Consider the following 14981-nt stretch of genomic DNA (forward strand, 5'->3'; position numbering starts at 1 on the left):
ATTTTGGTCCCGGTCGAGGCCCCGCCTTGCCAATCCAGCCATCCCGCCCCCATTTTCCCCTCGGTTCCCCCCTTGCCAGTCACCCCCATGGACAGCAATGCCATAGTTTTCCCTGGGTGGGACACCCACACGCACTCACACAACACGCGTACCCACCACATACATTCATACGGAAACACAGACTTGCCAACATACAAAGAACAAGGAACGTCGGAAATCACATCTGAGGTCGTTGCAGTGGGGCGGTGGGACCCCCAGCTGCCGTGGGGGGGGGGGCGATGCTGCCGCCAGCAGGACCGGCCTGTCTCTCCCAAGGACAGCGTCTCGCACCGCGGCCCTCGGGTTTTGTGCTGGGCAGCCGCCTGAGGTCGTGGGCGTTGCAGCCGCGGCCGAGACACGGAGGGCAAGAGGGCTTCGGGCAGAGATGCGCGTGTGGCGAGCGCAGGAGTGGCACTTGGGCGTCAAAAGCAGCTTGAAAGCCCCCTATTCGTGAGCACGCCGCCGGGGAGGGGGCAGCTGCAGCTAACACTCCGGCAGTGCCCCCCCCCCCCGGCTGCTCCAGCCGACATCCGAGGAAACGACATGGCCAACACCCAGCATCTGGCTCCTGCTGCAGCCGGATGGGAAGCATCCTCTCCCGGCACGTGTCCCACGATGGCAGCATCTCGCCCCGCCGCAACGCAGGAAGCAGCTGCTCCGGGCGCGGGTGCCAGCCTTGGCTGATGGGGAGGCGGCCTGCCCTTCGCTCCAGCGGCCTCCAGGGGAAGGCGGACAACAGACCGGAAGCCCCGTCCTGGCGAAGCCTGGGCAAGTGTGATCGTGGGTGTGAAGGGCCGACAACGTACTGTTGGCCAGCCGCGAAGTGCCTCAGATCCCTCTGGCCCGGCCTGGCTGTTGTGCTGTAAAGTAAACCTAGCAGCTCCCCTCGGCATTGCGCGGAACACGAGGACCTCGGAACAGCCCTGCTGGATCAGACCCAAGCCCACCCAGTCCGGCCCTCCATGCGCACGGTGGCAGACCGGCTCCCCACGGAACGCTTCGAGGGCCACACGGAGCTCCAGAGGTCAGAGGCAAGGGGGCTGTGCACCGTGCAGGGGGAAGCTTCCCCCCGGGCGGGTGAAGGAGGGGGCGAAGTGGGACCAGGACAGGCACGCTCCCCAGGAGGGGTGTGAGCCCCCGAGCCACCCTGGCTGACCCATCACAGCCCTTCCCCCTCAGCGCCTGTCGGCACGCTCCCGGCCACGCCGGTCTCCGGTGGTCTCCCTTGCAGCGGCCCCCACGGTAATCCAGGCATCTGCAGGGCCAAGCGAAAGCGTGGCGGACGAGGGCAGTTGGCGTGCCGGCTGCCGCCACAAGCACAGGTGCCGAGGATGGGCAGCAGGCCGCGGAGAGCCGAGCACGCCCCCTTCTCAACCTGCCGGTCACGGCACAGCAAGCCAGCCCCTGCCAGCACCGCCACCTGGAAGCTGCTCCTGCCTCACGGCCAGAGCTTCCTACAGCTCATGCTGCTGCTGCTGCCGCGCCAAAGCCACCCAGTCCCTTTCCGTGCCTCTCCTTCACCACAAGGACAGGCGCACAGCTCGGCAGCGGGGAAGACGCACACCGCTTGTTCCGCGCGCTGATCGCTGTGCACAGATCAGAGCTCCTTTCGGGACCCAGTGAGAATTTGTTCCACTGCTGCTCTCCTCAGTGCTGAAGGTGATCAAGCTGTCTGAAGCGTCCCCCCGGAGTAAACTGGAGCAGAAAGAGCCGCGGAGCGCGCGGGCAGGAGGCTACAAAGGGAAGCCGGCCTGCTGGCAAGACCCTGCAGAGGAGGCCTGCCCCGGCCACGTCCTCTCGCAGGCTGTGGGGAGGCGAACGGTCCTCGTGTAGCCCATGTTGCTGCGGGGCTGAGGAGAGCATTTGGGCTGCCACAAACTTCAGTGCGCTTCCTTGCTAAAGAAAGCAGCTGCATCCGGCCTGCGTGGGACTGCTGCCACCCCCCATGCGCTGTCCTTGCACCTTTCTCTGCTCTCTCTCGGCAGCTGGCAGCGGCTGCGCCCTGGCGCTTCTGGGCTTCCCGTGGGAAAGAGCAAGGAAGCACGGCGGCCGAGCGCGAGCAGGCAGCTCCGCCACGGTGGGCTTGTGGCACAGGCCGCAGCTGCACTCCTAGGCTGTTCTGCAGGGCCGGACTAGGGGCCCGGCCCACGGACGAGCCGGCAGTCTGCCCCAGCAAAGCCCTCCTTGCCGCAAGATTTCTTCTGGAGGGCCAGGAGCAAGGGTGGCCACGCTGCTGACCGCAGGGCAGAGGACACAGAGTGAGCCGCACATGGGGGGGAATGGGCCGCACACGATCCTTTGGGCACCCCACCTCAACCCTCTTTCTCTCCTCCTCCACCCACCCCTCCTGGCATCAGGTGGATCCGGGCAGTCCTTGCCACCACGTCTGCATCCTCCCCCCGCCCCCGCCCGCCCGAGGAATCACAGGGCCGGCCAGCGCCAGTCGAGGTGCACAGTCCCTCGAGCTGCTGGGGGAACGGGCGCTCCCCTGCCCCCCGGCTGCCTGCCGCTCAACTGTGGGAACAGCCGGCTCCTGTCGCAGATCCACCGCCCGGCCAAGCTTGTGCCTACGGCGGGGGGCAGAGGGGGCTGGCCCAGCCCGGTCTCAAGTGGCAGCGCCAGCTCTGCCCGCCCCATCGGTGCTCAGGCTGTCCCTTGCCACGCCAAGCCGCTTGCGTGCCACTGCGGCCAGTGGCCAGCCGCTGAGAGGAGGCCGGTGTCCCCGATACGGGACGAGGGGAAACTGAGGCCCGGCCCCAGCCCGCCCACTCCATCCTCACGCACGGCGTCCTGGCGCGACGGAGCAGAGGCCTGCTGCTGGAATGGCGCCGACCGTCCAGCTCGTCCTCGCCCCAGCGGAGGGCTGGGAACAGACACGAAGAAGAATGAGCGACAGTTGTCTCTGAGGAATATTGTGCGTTGTGCGGGCGCCCCAGCGCTGGCGGGAAGCCGGCAGGCCGCGCTCCCCAGCCCCCGGGACGCCGGTCACTCGGAACCCCGCATCACCACAAAGACACACCCTAAATAAATATGTTCAATAAATAAGAGGGACACCCCGGAGCAGTGGGACTGCCATCGCACACACGCTCGCACGCACGCACACACGCACACACACACGAGAAGTAGCTACAGACGGAGTGCAGGGGATGCCCTCCCTGGGCCACGCGTTCTCAGAGGCAGCCGGTGGTAGGAGAAGGCGCGCAGTCCTCCATGTGCGAAGGAAGAAAGGAAGGAAGGTGGGGTGCTACTCGTGAGCCGGCGTTGCGCAGGGGTTCTGTGAGCTGGAGGCGAGGGACACGTGTGTCGCCGAAGCTGGCAGGGCGCGCGGACTCTGGCACCTGAGGGGGGATGCAGAGCAGAGAGGAAGGGCAGGGGCGGCTGGCACATTTCCCCTCCTCCTCGCCGGCGTCTCCCGGATTGCTAAAGCCCACTGCAGGAAGCCGGCAACCGTGGAGCAGGGCAGAGCAGATCCGCGGTCCTCTGGACCAGCGGCTCAGCCCCCGATCCCCCCCCCCGAGCCCACGGGTGAGGGGTCCGCCCTCCGCCCTTGGCCTTTCCCGCAGAGCTGGCTGTCCAGGTGGCCTGGGCACTGCGCAGACAGGCAGACACCCGCCCTCCTCGCCCGGGGCACGCTGTGGGGCCGGGGCCACGAGGCCTGCCCCACTGCCTTGCCTGACCAGCTCCCCGCACCTTCCGCCTTGGCCACTCACCTTCCTATCGCTGCAAAACTGCCGTCATCTTGGGGCACAATGCAGGAAGAGCTCGGGCGAGGGGAGTTACGAGGACGGGCCGCTTGGCCCGCGATCTGTTTGCCCCGGGGTCAGCTTAGGGGTGTGGAGTCTGCCCAGACTGGGGCTGGGAATCTGACAGATTCCCTCGGCTCGGCTCGGCTCGGCTCCCCAGGCGACCGGCCCTCAGAAGGAGGCGCTGCTGATGCCGGGGGTGATCCGAAGCCACGGCGACTCGCCACCCCAAGAGGGATCGGCCCCCGTGGCAGCGCGAGGACCCAGGCTCCGGCCCGCAGAGTGGCGCATGTGGACCCAGCTGCCCCCGCCCCCACTCACCAGGACCGCGACTTCCGGACCTGGGATGCCGCCGGCCGCTCCAGGAGGCTGTCCAGCCGCATGAGTCTCTCCAGATGCAGCGCGCGGGGGTCGTGCTCACTTTGGTCTCTGGTGCTCTCAAACTCAAATACGGCGGGCGGGGAGACATCGAGTTCCAGGAACAGGATATTCTCGGCCTGCAGCGAGATTGCGGGGGGAGGCGATGAAGGAGCGAGGGGTCGTTTTCCCGAGCCGCTGGAGCCAAGCGTGGGAAGCTGAGCACTCACAAGACCGTGCTCGTTCGCTTTCGGGAGAAGGTGCCTCCCCCACCCCCACCCCCGCTGCCAGGAAAACCACCCCGAACGTCAGAGAGACGGGGCAGCATTTGCTCTCTGCTACTTCCTTGGCCATCCGTTGCGTCCACCAAGATGTTTGTGCTGCATCTACTGACTGCCGCTCACCCCCACCCGTGGCCGGGGGGCCCAAGTCGAAAGTCCGGACAGGCCCGGGAGCCGCCCTGACGGCCTTCGCACATCCACCTGCCCCTCTACGATTTTGCCCAAGCTCTGTCTGCAGTCAGGGTGGCGATGGAGTCGGGACGGCACCTTCGTGGTGGCGGCAGGAGTGTGTCCCCTCCCTCGCCGCCCCTGGCGGATCGCCCCGTGCTGGGCAGAGCGCCGTTGGGACAAGGCCGTGGGGTCACGCGCAACTTCATGGCGGCCGAGGTCCCGTTCGCCTCGAAGGGCGGCCTGCGAGGGCTGTGCTGCAGGAGGCGCTCCGTGCACCCTGCTCACTCCCTATGCATGGCTGCCCCCACGGCCCCCCCGTTTCGCTTGTATCCAAAGCACACGTTCCGAGAGCTGCTTTAGAGCAAGCAAAATATGCTATTCAGCCTTAAACGTGAAGGAAAGCGGGTCTTCAGTCGTGTGTGTGTGTTCTGCCGCTGCACCGGGGCCACCCAGGGGTGGAAAGGAACGCTCCTCGTGCCGCATTTGGATCGCAGCACTAGAAATGCAGTGAACTACATGCTGATTCAGAGCTTCCTCTGGAAAGCGCTCAGGAAGCCGACCGCGGGACACAGCTCCTGGCTCTGCATTTGCTTGGCCGGCCGTTCTCCCTGGCTGTTCGCTGCGGCTGAACGGGGCTCGTGAGCCGCCCCGTTCTGGCCTGCACCCTTTAAGAGACTGCGCTTCCTGTCCTGCCCGGAGGGTCCCGTGCTTCTGTTCTGAATCGCCGACAGAATTGTGTGCCGGCTGGTCCTGAGGCCAGGGCACAGGCATCCCTCAACCGGCCCGTGTGGGCTGTGGCTGCTCTTCTGGCTTACCAGGCCGGCCATGTGGGGCACGGCTGGCCCGCAGGCGGCTCTCCCAGCGTTCGGGACTCCAGCTCCCCGCACTCCTCGCCACTGGCCACGCCAGAAGGGCCTTCTGGGAGCTGAGCCCTGAGCAGCCTCTGCCCGCCCCGCACGAAGGGCCCTCCCCTTCCTCCAAAGCGCTCGGCTCACCCGGTAGCGAGGATGGGAGCCCATTGACATGGCCAGGCGGGCGTGCTGGCTAATTGGCCGCTTGTAGCCCACCGCGGAGGTCGGCCGCTTTTTCATCTGGGTCCCGGTGGCGGCGGCGCTGCTGCTGCTGTTTCTGCTGCTGGGGAGAACTCGGCGTCAAGGCCGCGTGGATCCGCTCAAGGGCAGCCCGGCGAGCACGCCACACGCCCCGGAGAGAGGCGTGCGGCCGCAACTCTCGCTCGGCCCTCGGCGTCCCGCTGCCAGGCTGAGCAGGGCCGGGCTGAGAGGCGGCCGGGGAGCGCCCCCGGCCTCGCGAAGACGTGCCCCCAGGGCTGGGGCCCGGGCTCACCCCGCTGCAGCCAGCACCAGCGGCTGGAACTTCCACTGGTCCTCCTCGCAGTCGAAGTAGAGCCGGTTCATGATCTTGTTCTTCTCTTCCGGGGGGATGAAGTTCTCGATGATCAGGTACCTGAGCAGCGGAGACGAGGCGGGCCAGGGAGGGGAAGAGAGGCCCCCGTGAGCTGCTCGGCCGACTGCCCCGTGCGTGGGAGAGAAGCCGGGCCCGGCCGAGGGCGCCGGGTCCATTTCGCCGTCTGCTCCCAGCGGCGCCACCTCCTTCCTGGGTTCTGGCTGCAGTTGAGTTCCAGCTTGGGGGCTCCAGTGCCCCACTGGCGGGACTGGGGGGAAAGGCACCCGCAGCCCGGTGGAGGTGCGCACTCTGCCGCCCCTGCCCGTCTCGGGGTCCGGCCACCCTCCCCCTCCAGCTCCTCCCTGCAGACCTTCTCCGGAAGCACCGGTGGACTCCCGCCCTCTGCCGCAGCACCACGACCCCGCCCCCCGAATCTTCCATCCCGCCTCCCATCCAGAGGCAGCCCCACTGCAAGGCCAAGCCAGGCCCCCGGGTGGCGGGGGCGCTTGGGAGCCACGGAGGGAGCTCCGCTGAAGGCCCCTTGCTCCCATGGCAGGGCCGCAGCACCTTGTTCTCCCCGAGGGGGGGCTCTGAGGGGGCCATCTGAGCCCCCGTGCTGCGGCGTCCCGCATCAGAGGCTGCCCTGCAGCCGCCGGGTCCAGCCAGCCCCACCAGGGGCTCAAGGTCGCTCCCCGCACCACCCCGACTGGGGAGGGACGAGGCGGGCGCCCTCGACTCGCCCCCCGGCTGCGCCACCTACTTGAGCTTCAGCTCCCGCGTCTGCTCGTTCTGCGCCTCCTCCAGGTCCTGCCGCACGCGGATGTACTCCTCGTGCTGGTCCTGGATCTCTGCCTTCACGGCCTGGAGCTTGGTGTAAAGCTGTCGCGGCGGGAAAGGGGCTCGCTGGGGGCGCGGGCAGGAGCACCCCCCCCCAGGCCCTCGTCCCGCGCCTGGTGCACAACGAAGAGCGCACACTCCTGGGCGGCAGCCCCATCGGCCCTCACTGTTAGCCGCGACTGCTGGGAACGATGGGACTTGCACCCCGAAGCACCGCAGGTCATTCCCCCCCCCCGCGCCGGCAGGAGTCTTCAGCCGGCAGCTGGGGGGACGCGACGCCCCGAGGCCAGCATTCCCTTGGGGCCCGGACGGGCCCATCGCGCCCTCGACCCTCCACAGAAGCTATCGGGGAGATACCGCGGAGGAGGGGGCCCCCCGTCGGGACCCCAGCACAAAGGCCGCCCTCGTTTCTCGCGGCCGCCTGCCCGGCCTCTGCCTCCGGGGCCGCCCCTTCTCAGGGGGGCTGGTGCTCTCCCTGCCCCTCACCTTCTTCAGCTTCTTGGTCTTGATCTCCACTTCCTGCTGCAAGGAGCTGAACGTCTCCCGGAGCTCCATTGTCTCCTCGTCCCGCAGGAGCACCGCCTGCTGCATCTCGCGCTCGCGCCGCTTCTGTTTTGCGGGACCCGGACAAGTGCCCCTGAGCGTGGCCACGGTGCCCCTGGGGGGCCCACCCAGCCCACTCCCCGCCCGGCACGGGCGCCCCTCCCCGGGAGGGACCGTCTCGGCCGAGGGAGGGTGGCCACTGCACCTTCCTCCCCGCCCCGCCCCGGCCAGGTGTGCCGCTCCCGCCCGCCCCACCTGCTCCGCGATCTCCTGTCTCTTCAGCTCCAGCATCTTCTGCTGCTCGTTCGTGTGGTCCATGATGTTGCGCCCGCCGATCAGCAATTTGCTCTCCATCGCCTGGAGAAAGGAGGCGGAGGCCGCGCTCAGGGGCTGTGACGCATTTGTGGGGACGCCGGGAGGGGCCTGCCTGGTGTCCCGGGCTTCGGGGTCAAGCCCCGGCCGGGCTGCGGAGGACCCCTGGCCCACCCTCTCGCGCCAAGGCACGCTCCGCTTGCGCCCCCCACACCTTTGCCGTCAGGCTCACTCCAGCGCCCAGCCCCCAAGGCAGAGGCCGAGCGGGAGTCTTGCCACCCCAGGGCGGAGCCCCGCAGTGGTCTGGCCCGGGGAACACACGGTGCGCGGCTCGCGGGAGGCGCACTGATGCCGGCACACCGGGATGGGCCTCCCTGAGGCTGGGCAGCTGCAAGGACTGCCCCAGCGGCACAGGGGGCCCCCGGGCTGAGCACACGCCAAAAACGCCGCCTGACCCACTGCAGCAGCAACCCGCCTCTGCCCCCGGCCGACCCCAGCCATGCGCGTGCGCCCAGAGCCCCACTGAGGAGGGCCGGCGGCCACCCAAGACGGCCGGGTCCCGCCTGCCGGGGGCACACACCTCTGCCCGTTCGCACGGGCCCAGCAAGGGCAAGCCGGCTGCCTCTCTGTGCGACCGAGGCAAAGCTGACAGTCCCCGAGAGGGGTGGGAAAAGGGGTGCCCTGCACCAGCCCCGGGGCCTTCTGCCCCCCCCGCTGCTCCCACCCCAAGCACAGGAAGGCCCACCTCTCTTCGGCCCCCTCCTGCTGCCTGTCCAGTCCCCGGCTGGCGTGCGACCGCCTCCCACGCCCGGCATCACCCCTTCCGTCGCCCTCCCTGTGACAGCGGTGCTGCTGGGCCCCTCCGCAGCTGCCCGGGATTCCAGCCTGGAACGGGGAGCTGCATCACAGCCCCCCACCCTCTGCGTTGAGGAAGGACACCAGACAGGGCAGCAGGCCCTGAGAGCACCCGGCCAAAGTTGCGGCCGGCTTCCTCCAGCCAGGCCCCCCTTCAGCCGCATGCGGCCTTTGCCGGCAGGGCAAGGAAGGCCCGGCAGTGCCGAGTCTGGCCAAATCAGAGGACGGGACGAAGGGGGCGAGGGGGGCCGTCGCTGTTCCTGCACCGCAGCGGCAATGGACACGCATCCCCGCCCTTCCAGTCTAACCAGGCAGGCCTGTGGTGTCCGGTGGGACCGATCCTCCACCCGCCAGAGACACAATCCCCTAAAGCAGCATTTGGGGGGGGGGCAGCGTTCGCCTTGGGCGATCCACAGGCCACGCCTGCTGCAGCTCCACCACGAAGCACGGTTCCTGCCAGAACTGCCTGTCTTGGGTGCCAAGCCGACCTGGCGACTCACAAGGAGGAAGGCCGGACCCTGAGCTCCCTGCCCCCCTTCCGTGGCCGTGCCCATCCGGCCTGGCAGCGATCCCAGAGGGGGCTCCGCTCGCTCGCTCGCTCATTCCCTGTTCCACCAAACACGGTGAAGCAGCCTCCCCCGACCGTGTGCCTGCCAGACGCGTCTGGACTGCAACACCCAGGATTCCCAGCCAGTGGGCCTGCTCCATGGGAACTCTGGGAGCTGCGGTCCAAATGCCTCCGAAGGCGCCCAGGTGGGGAAGGCTGCCTTAAAGCACCTTACAGGGAAGATCTGTGAGTCTAAACAACTAACATGCAACACAGAAGATCAAAACGCTAAGGCATCCGGCACCCAGCAACGCATGAAACAAGCGACAGAATACACATCATGTCCCTGAAGACAAAGCAATGTTTCGACCTGGGTTTGACATAGCTCAAAGCATCCCGAAAAGACCCTGCAGAGGCCAGGAATCGCTGGGACTGACCCCTCAGGCCCCCCGGGCGCCGAGGAGACCCCCCCAGGCCTCCCCATCAAAGCTGCCTGGGCAACCTCGATGGGGAGGGCACGCTGTGCGCCAGGGGGGCTGCGGTGGGGGGCTGTTGGCAAGGAGAGCGCCCGTGCCCCGCGTGCCCCTCGGGGAGCAGCGACCGGCGCCTGCCGGCCCGAGGGGGTCTGCGCAGGGACTGCCCAGGGCAGAGGGGCGGGGGCTGTGATGGGGGGCGCAATGCCCCTGCCCAGTGACGGGCGGGGGCAGGCCTCAAGCAGCCCCCCCCGGCCAAGCTCTCCCCACCCCCCGCTGCACATTCCCCGCCTGTGCGCAGTATGTAGGTCAGCACGCGCCCGGGGCGACGATGGCGATGGCGAGGCTGCCCGGCCCGCTTTCGCGCACACAATGCCCGTCTGTGCGCCCGGCCTCTCCCCCCACGCCCCACCCGGGCCCCCGGGCGGAGGCTGCAAGGCGGGGGCCCCTCCGCGCTCGCCTGGGCTGCGCTGGCATTTCGCCGCCTGCCGGGAGGGCCTTATGCGGATTAAGCATTTTAATTGGAGAGCAACTCGCCTGCCGCGCGAGCCCCTCTCCTCGTTATGTATTTATTTGAACCATTCCTATGCCGCCCCCATCGCAACAACGCCTCGGGGCGGCTCATTAGGCTCATGCCCCCCCCCGACACAGCGCCCTCGCCCTGCAGCACAAACCCCATGCGCACACCCATGCTCCTTTCGGGACCGACACGCCACATGCCGAGGACCCCCACATGTATGCACATGGCCCCGATCCGCCCTTCAGCTTCATGGGCACGTGCTAAAAGGGCGGCTCCTCTCCTGGGGCTGCCTCAAGGGCCCCCGGGGGCACTTCGCGCTGACCAGTGTCGCCTTTCAAGGCACCTGCAGGAGGCCAAGCTGTAGCTTGTGAAACAGCCATTTTAAGCTCCAACACAACGCTCCACTTTAACTGCTGAACATGCAGCGTTTCCAGGTGGTCTTCTGCCCTTAAGGGGCGGCCAGGACAGCTTCCGACAACGCTCAGCTCCACAGTTTAAATATAGCCAGGTTGGAGCCAGTGCAGCGTAGGGCCATGAGGTTGGTGGCCGGTTTGCAGGGGATGCCGTATGAGGCGAGACGGAGGGGACTGGGTCTCTTCAGCCTGGAGGAGACTCAGAGGGGATCTGTTGGCGACATCCAGGTATGTGAGGGGGTGTCACACAGAGGTAGGTAGAGACCTGTTCTCCCCTGCAGAGGAAGGCAGAACGCGCTCCAATGGAGCAAAGCTCAGGGAACTGAGGTTCCATTTGGATGCCAGGAAGCACTTCCTGACGGTTAGGACCCCGAGGGTGTGGAATGGGCTTCCATGGGAGGTCATTGAGGCCCCATGGGTGAGGGTGATCAAGGACAGGCTGGACGTCCACATGGTGGGCATGTCGTGAGCGGAGCCGGCTGGAGCCAGGGGTCAGACTAGATGGCCCGGGAGACCCCTTCTGACTAGATCTGTTTCTATATGCAAAGCCCAGGTCAGATGTGGGAATGCGGAAGAGCAGTGCGTCTCCGGCCAAGGGCCCCACAGATCGCGTACCCTCTTCGCATGGCACTGGCTGGATGTCTTGAGGGGAAGTCCAGGGCCCGGGGTGCAAGCACAGCCAGGGGCAGTTTCCTGCTGCAGCTCGTCCAAGCCCACCCAGGCCGTCCGCGCTGGTGCCCACGACAACGCCCTGAGTGGAGAGCGCCTTCGCTGCTTCGTGTCTCCCCGTTGCCCCCCAGGTCTGCCCTTCCTCACGCCTCTCTTCGCCTTTGCAGCGAAATCACCCGCAGCGGAGCCTCACGCTGCAAGCAGGTTGCTCCAGCTGCAGCCCACCAGCCGCTCCTCCCCAGTCCAGCATAATCTACCTTGCAGAATTGTTGTGGGGATGAAAGGTGGGGCAGGGAGCCTGCTTGTGCTCCGGGGGGGTGGGGTAGATACAAATGCAGTGAAACCCTGCCTGCGGCATCCCGGGGCAGGCCAGGAGTGCTCCAGGTGCAGCTGCAAGGGATCCCGAGCAGCTCCTCTGAGCACCCCAAAACCGGGTGCCCCAGGGCAACGGCTGCGGCTTCTGTGGGCGAGGCGGCGCCGCCACTGCACCCCACCACGGTGTACACCACAGAGGACCTCGAGGCAGGTTTGCGGCCCCCGGCAGCCCCTCCAGGCGGCATCGCCCAGAACGTGTTTTGGATGTGCGGTGCGCAGCTCTGGGTGGTTGCCAGCCTGGGGAGCAGCAGGCAGGGCAACGGAGCGCTCCCTGGGGACGGACGGACGGCCTCCGTCTTTCCCAGCGCCAGGAAGCTCTGCTCCCCCACTCGGCAGAGGCGACGCGGCCGCCTGTTCCCTCCCGCATCCGCTCGGCTCTTCCTTCCTCCCCGCTCCAGCACGCGCCCTCCGCAGCCGCTGTCACGTCGCCTGGCAAACGCCCTGGGAGCGCCGATGAGGGGCAGGGAAGCCCTCTGGCTCGCCCAAGCACCCCACAGGCAGTGGGGCCTCCCGGGAGGCCCTTCCTAGCACCGACGGACCCCTCCCCACTCAGGCCATGGATCCCATTTGGCCCCGATGGCGCCTCCCCACGGCTGAGCGGTGAGGACCTCCCTCTTGCTCGTCTGCCGCCACCCGCCTGTGTGGGCGCTTCGAGCAGAAGCCAGGGACTCGGGCTGCCCCAAACACACAGCCCCCAGCCCTGAAGGGCAGTCCCCAGGCAGTGGCGAGCCCCCCACTCCACCCGCCTGCGCACACACCCAGGCCGGCCGGCCGGCTGCTTCCCCTCCGGAGCCGAGGCCTCAGGCGGTCCCTGCCCGGACCTCTCCCAAGGCGGCAGCGGCCGCTCGGACTCTGCCCTTGGACTGTGAAGCCCCCGGATCGTGGCCGAGGTCGGGGTGGCTCCCGCCAGTCCCCCGGCCTGCACGTGTGCACGGGGCGTCTCTCAGTAACAGAGCTGCCACGGATGCGCCGAGCCACACGGGCCCCGCTGGTGACTTCCAAGCAGCCAGCCCCTCCGTCCGTGGTTCAACGCGCGGAGTTTGGACAACCGTCAGTCTGTGCGTGTGCATGGCAAACAGAGAGAGCACACCAGCCAGCCAGAGAGACGGGCAGAGAGACAGACGCACACCCCGGCAGCCATGTGCCCCACTTCCCGGAGCGCACCAGCTGAGACCGGCTTGGCCCACTGTGCGTGTCATGCGCAAGGAATGCTCCACGGCCGCGTCTGGTGTGCCAGCCCTTCCACGGCGTGCGCTGCCAACGCCATGGAGAATGACTTGCGGCCTCGGAAAGGGCACCCCCCGCCCCTTTCAGCCACAGACGCCCCGCCTGGAAGTCCCCCGCGGCTCAGCTGCGTTTCCCTGCAGCTCGGTTTGCTCTGGACTTCACTTCGCAGGCAACCCCCACCCCCGATTCATGGGGGCCCGCCAACACCAGCACTGCCAATGGGAGCTTCCAGAGGGGGCTCTGGGGGGCCCCAGCCGCCCCTTCGTGGGGAGCCACGGGCCACAATGCACGGTGGGCGCCTTTCCCACGCGTCCGTCCCGGTGTGTGCCGGTGAGGGATGTTCATGCACCAAGCAGCGTGCAAGCATCATGAAGTACCGTTCCTCCCCGTGGGTCCGTGTGCGTGGCATGCGGGGGGAGCGGAGGAAGAGGAAAATGCGTCTGAGCGCACCAGTCAGAGGCAGCTTTGCAGCCTGTACATGAAGCGCTTTCCCACTGAGTGCTATTCTCGTGCTTCAATACCCCTAATTTTTACCAACGAGTTCCAGGACCGCAGCGGAGGGCGCTGGGTGGCTCGCGATGCTCTTGGGTTGCTTGCGTCATGTTAAATGCCTGTACATTTTGTTGTACAAAGAGCTCTACTGGCAAAAATGGAGCAAGCGCTTGAACCGAATAATCGCACGACGAGCCACAGGGAGCGCGAGCTGGCTGACCCCGCCACCGCACACATCCGCGACTCTTCCCATTTGCACCCGAGCCGGCCGTGCCAGCCCAGGTGCCTTCGGGCCGCCCCTGCACCGCACAGGCTGGAGACGGGCTCCGCGAAGGAGGCCGCAGTCGCCCGGGCGCCCTTCCGTGTGCGGCACTTCCGTGGGGCTCACGCCTGCCTGTCTGCCCGCCCCTCGTGCACGGCCTGGCCAGAGCGAAGGGGGCGGGCGGGTGGGGAGCCGGGCCTCCCGCTCAGCGCTGCCCGGAGGAGGCAGGGCTTGGCCTGGCTGCCCAGACCCTCCCTGTGCTATTAGCCCGAGGACGACCCCCCCCCCCGCAGCCTGCCCTGCCAGCACCAGCGCATCCCCGAGGCCGGCCACGCCGCACACACACACGCACGCACGGGGGGGGGGACGCCCGCTCGGCCCCGCCACGCAGCCCGCAACCACCTCGCTGCCGGAACAAGGTCACCCGCCCCGGCGGTCCCTCGCGGGCAGAGGGGGGGCCACGCGGCACGGCAGCAACAGCGGCACCCCCACACACGGTCTCCTGCTGGAGGCCAGGAGACACTCCTGCCACGCCCAGCCCAGCCCCGCGAGCTGCGGGGGAAACGGCAGCGGGGACCCGATGCTCTGCGGCCACCCAGCCCTTCCCGCTGGCCTTCCCCCCGCACCGACCCCACTGAAGTGGGGCCCACCCACACGCCCGGGACACCGCACACGTGCCGGGCGGCCACATCCATCTCCTCCGGCCCCGGCTGGCTGGGGTGACGAGCCCAGCCCACCCAAAGGGCGCGTGGCCGGGCAAACAGCTGCCCTTGAGGACCGGCCTCTTGGCCGGCCTCGTGCAAGCGGCAGGGCTGCAGAGGCCACATGCAGTCCTTCTGGGCCCTGCGTGGTCCACGGGTTCCCTCTGGACACCTGGGTGCAGAGGGGGGACCTCCCCCGCCTCGCCTCAGCTCTGACCACACCGGACCGTTTCTGGGGCTCGTGGAATGTTCCGGAGGAGGATTTGCCTGGGGACCCGGGTGAGGGGCCCGCAGCTCCCCTGCTCCCCTACGGCGAGTGGCCGGCTCCCCAGGCGACGTGCTGCGTGTCTTTGCGCCTGCCATGGAGGCCACGCAGGGCCTGAGGCCCAGAGAGCGGCACAGCAGCGGGGCGCCCCGGGAAGGCTGGGCCAGAGTCTGGCGACCCGCGTGCAACGGGGGCTGCCTCCAGCACAGGGCACTGGGGGGCGCCCCGAAGGGGATGCCCCGCCCCACCGAGAGCCCCTGGCAGCGGGGCAGAGGAGGGTGGACGGGCAGGCGGAGCAGCCTGTTGCGTGTCCCGGGGTGGCCGGCAGGGCTCGCCCAGCGCCCTCTGGCCCGAGGAGCCTCTGCAGGGCAGCACAGCACAGCACAGGCCTGGATGGGGCCCCTGCACCCCCGGAGCAGGAGGGTGGGCTGCTCCCGGGACCAGCAGGCAACTCACCGGGAGGCGCGGGGAGGGGGGAGCGGCGTGGGGGGGGGG

General features: G+C 68.2%; 1 protein-coding gene across 1 annotated transcript in view; it reads right to left on the bottom strand.

Moving 5' to 3' along the window:
• Window positions 1-3170: 3170 nt before the first annotated feature.
• Window positions 3171-14981, bottom strand: part of KIF3C (kinesin family member 3C) — a 15777-nt gene continuing 3966 nt past the window's right edge. Inside the window, exons 4-10 of the mRNA XM_044421066.1 lie at window positions 7631-7732; window positions 7319-7441; window positions 6756-6874; window positions 5936-6055; window positions 5587-5722; window positions 4104-4279; window positions 3171-3377 (exon numbers count right to left, since the gene is read on the bottom strand). Coding sequence (XP_044277001.1) covers window positions 3284-3377; window positions 4104-4279; window positions 5587-5722; window positions 5936-6055; window positions 6756-6874; window positions 7319-7441; window positions 7631-7732 — 870 coding nt within the window. The 3' untranslated portion in view covers window positions 3171-3283. The remainder of the gene's footprint in view (window positions 3378-4103; window positions 4280-5586; window positions 5723-5935; window positions 6056-6755; window positions 6875-7318; window positions 7442-7630; window positions 7733-14981) is intronic.

The sequence above is a fragment of the Varanus komodoensis genome, unplaced genomic scaffold (genome assembly GCF_004798865.1).
Source record: "Varanus komodoensis strain SLA01 unplaced genomic scaffold, ASM479886v1 scaffold114, whole genome shotgun sequence".
Classification (NCBI taxonomy): Eukaryota; Metazoa; Chordata; class Lepidosauria; order Squamata; family Varanidae; genus Varanus; species Varanus komodoensis.